At 39.8% G+C, this 3327-nt stretch overlaps 1 protein-coding gene across 1 annotated transcript in view; it reads left to right on the forward strand.

Annotated features, from left to right (window-relative positions):
- The first annotated feature begins 434 nt into the window (after window positions 1–434).
- The window catches only part of LOC118741819, a 4275-nt gene continuing 1382 nt past the window's right edge, over window positions 435–3327 (forward strand). The window contains exon 1 of the mRNA XM_036473793.1: window positions 435–558. Coding sequence (XP_036329686.1) covers window positions 435–558 — 124 coding nt within the window. The remainder of the gene's footprint in view (window positions 559–3327) is intronic.

The raw sequence follows: 3327 nt of genomic DNA on the forward strand, positions 1-3327 counted from the left end.
AATTCAAGTTATTTGTTCTTTAAATGGGAAACCGAGAAAATATCAAAAGCAAAGCAAGAAAATTGAAACGACTTGACGGTACAGACGCATGTGAACTCGCCCCTTTTCTTTTCACCCCCTCTCTTCCACATGCGAGCAGAATTTAATTCAATACTTGATCTGTGTAAAATCAGTCTAGGTTGAATATGGAAACGAATTAGCAACAAGAGTTTACGGGGTGTGCATAGCTCAGTGGTTAGCGCTTCTGTCTTTGCACATCGATGATGCAGGTTCGATCCCTGATGAAGTCTTGAAAATTGAATTCGAATTCAAAAACTTACGTTAAGATGAAGACGAACATGAACACGAAGGGGAACTTGAACACCAAGACGAGGAAAAATACGAAGACGAACCCACAAACGAAAACGAATGCAGAGACGAAAACAATCATGAAAATGAGTTCGAATGCTACTACGACGACGAATTCGAAGTCGAATACGAAGATAAATAAGAAGACGTGTGTCTCATCACCGTTAGAAGGATCTCTGGGCATCATGAGCAACCCGTGTGCGAGACGCGGTAACCAATCCAAGTGGAGTCTTGGGTCACGGCAGAAAGAGAAATAGCTTCGGTGAGGCCACTCCGACTTATTCCGTTTAAGGACTCACCGAAATCAGCAGCATCTGTTAATCACCCCCGTCCCAGAAAAGGGTTGTGCGCTGGGTTTGGGACCAGCCACGTAAAAACAGGCTCTAATGAAAACGAGGAAACTAGCATTAGCATCAATAGTAATATCAGCCTTGAAATACAACGGAGAATCACTCTTGCCAAGAAGTGCTACTTTGGACTGGGTAGACTGTGCTGGCACCGAAGCATGAACAATAACAACATCCGATGAGGCAGCTCTTAGAGTTTTCGAGAGAAGGATTCTTCGAAAGATTTACGGGCCTTTGCACGTTGGCGATGGCAAATATCGCAGACGATTTAGCAATGAGCTGTACGAGCTTTACAATGATTTGACTCGCTTTAGAAGCATACAATAGTATTAAAGGGCATTCATACAATGCAGGATTAAATCAAATTCATCAGTGAACCCTCACTTTAATACTGAAATTCAGTAGTTAACTGCCGAATGTAAGACACTCGTCCCCTTAAGGTCGTTATGTGAATGAAAAGCGCACGGTTACAAAAATTTTGTCCCAAATCACCAGGAATCAGAAAAAATAAATAGTAAAAATATAAATATATTTAAAAACAACCAATTAGTGCACAATAATTGTATTTTCGCCAGATTTCACTCCTCCACTCTAACAGGGAAGCAATTTATTTTGCTTATTTCAAAGGCATTGCGCTCAATATATACACTACAAATTGCAACAAAAGGCAGTAATTCTGTTACAGCATAAGAAAGGCGATTGATTTTTATACAACCGGATGTAAAATTGCTCTACAACATACACTCACTCACTTTAAAGTCCTCTCAACTGAAGTTAAGTATGTACGCCATTACCAATACAAAGTCGAGCTATGCCATCTTCAATGTTCAGTTGGGAGCGGAGTGAGAAACTCTCAAGCTCAAGCTTGTTGCGAACTCGTGTCTCATTTACGCCAACATTGGCTTATGTGCTACATCTTTAGCGCTGTTCAATTCAATTTCGCAATTACAATCTTCGTCGGTGCTATTTTGCTTTATTTGCTTTCGACTGACTTAGATTGCTATAATATATACTACAGGTAAGTGCATATCTAGGTATGCATGAATGTGGATATGTAGTATAAGAACAAGCCTAGATTTTTCCTAAATTTTCTGATCCGTATACCGTGTAGTCACTAGTAGTCACACACTGTAGTGTATGTACAAGTACTATATGTAAGTATGTAAGTAAATGTACAATGTTGATTTTTTACTTGATACTGTCGTCTAAGATTTTATAGCAAATACATTACGCCAACATTACGCTTCGAAGAACCTGACACTCGCACTCACACACACGCCAACTGCAATATCCTCAGTTCCCTCCCCGTTTAACAGTTGTCACACTTTTCGTCGCTCGCTCATGCCAATACCGTACAATGTCGTTGCGGAATTACTGTTGGATACAATTTCGCTACTACAAATTCGCGCGCCCCTCTCTATCTTTACTTCGTTGAGCTTTTCCCCGCCATCTTGAACTGTTTTCGATTGCTGTGCTTGCGTTGCTTCCCATGAACCAAAAAGACAAGATCACGCGGGCAGGAGACTAGCCCGTTAGAATCGCATTAAGGAAAAAAGTTGAACGATTTTGACATTAGCCGTTTATTTACATTTCTTCGTTGTTTACAATTTGGTGGTGGCTTTTTACTGCAATTTTCTTCATTTTCGCTTGTGACAACGTGTGATAAAGAATAATTTAACACAACGGCATGATTATTAGAAGAATTTGCATAATAAAAATGATTTTTCATGCGTTCAACAATTTCGCGGTTTTCTCCGTTCTCTTCGTTGTTTACTTCTTACTGCAAAGATGGCGTCGAGATTTCGGCAGCTAGAAAATAACTTTTTTCGTTCTTTCCGTCCCGCGTGATCTTGTGTCTTTTGTTCATGGTTGCTTCCGTTTCTTTCATTTTGACTTAATTCTTTGCCTCCTCCGGCTCTGTACTGCTTCAGTATTCTCACTCTCTCTTCCTTCGCGCTCCCGTTTCGCGCACTGAAGCGACATTGATTGGATTGCAATTGTATGGGAATTAAGCGTTGTCGTCGATAATGTTTGTATTTGCGCTATGCATTATCGTTTCTTCCTGACTATGTGAGGGTGCGGGTGCGGACGAACTTTATACTTTCAACGTACGTATGTATGTGGGTATGTTTCTAGCTGACGGCTTGTATTTGGTTGGCTAGAATGGGCAAGGCGGACGGTTTAAGTGTTGGTGGTGATAAGAATTACAGGTATTTGTTCAAATTAAGAGAATAAAGTTTACGTTTCTGTGTAGGGATTTTTTCGTTTTATATCAGAAGCCACACAATAAACTGGGAAATGGATTTGGAAGTAATCTGATTTTCTCAAAAAATTTTACTCCCTGATAGAGAAATGTACATGCCGCACACCGTCTTCAAAAGAGGAACAACTCAAAATTTGGCCTTTTTGAAATTATGAGCTAAAAATGTACACAGAGCTTTTACTTAGCTTTCAGCAAAAGCTGGAGGAAAGTTTTTGTTATAATTTGTTAGAAAAAAACTAGGGTAAAGGTATGATTATCGTGTGCTAAGAAATAGTTTTTCGCATTTTCTGACAAACGTGTAATTGCGAGTTGTGCCCCTTTTGAAGACGGTGTGCGATATGTAGCTTAAGAATTGTTTATGTATCTTGA

Source organism: Rhagoletis pomonella, unplaced genomic scaffold, assembly GCF_013731165.1.
Source record: "Rhagoletis pomonella isolate Grant_MI unplaced genomic scaffold, Rhpom_1.0 Rhpom_scaffold_00006, whole genome shotgun sequence".
Lineage (NCBI taxonomy): Eukaryota > Metazoa > Arthropoda > Insecta > Diptera > Tephritidae > Rhagoletis > Rhagoletis pomonella.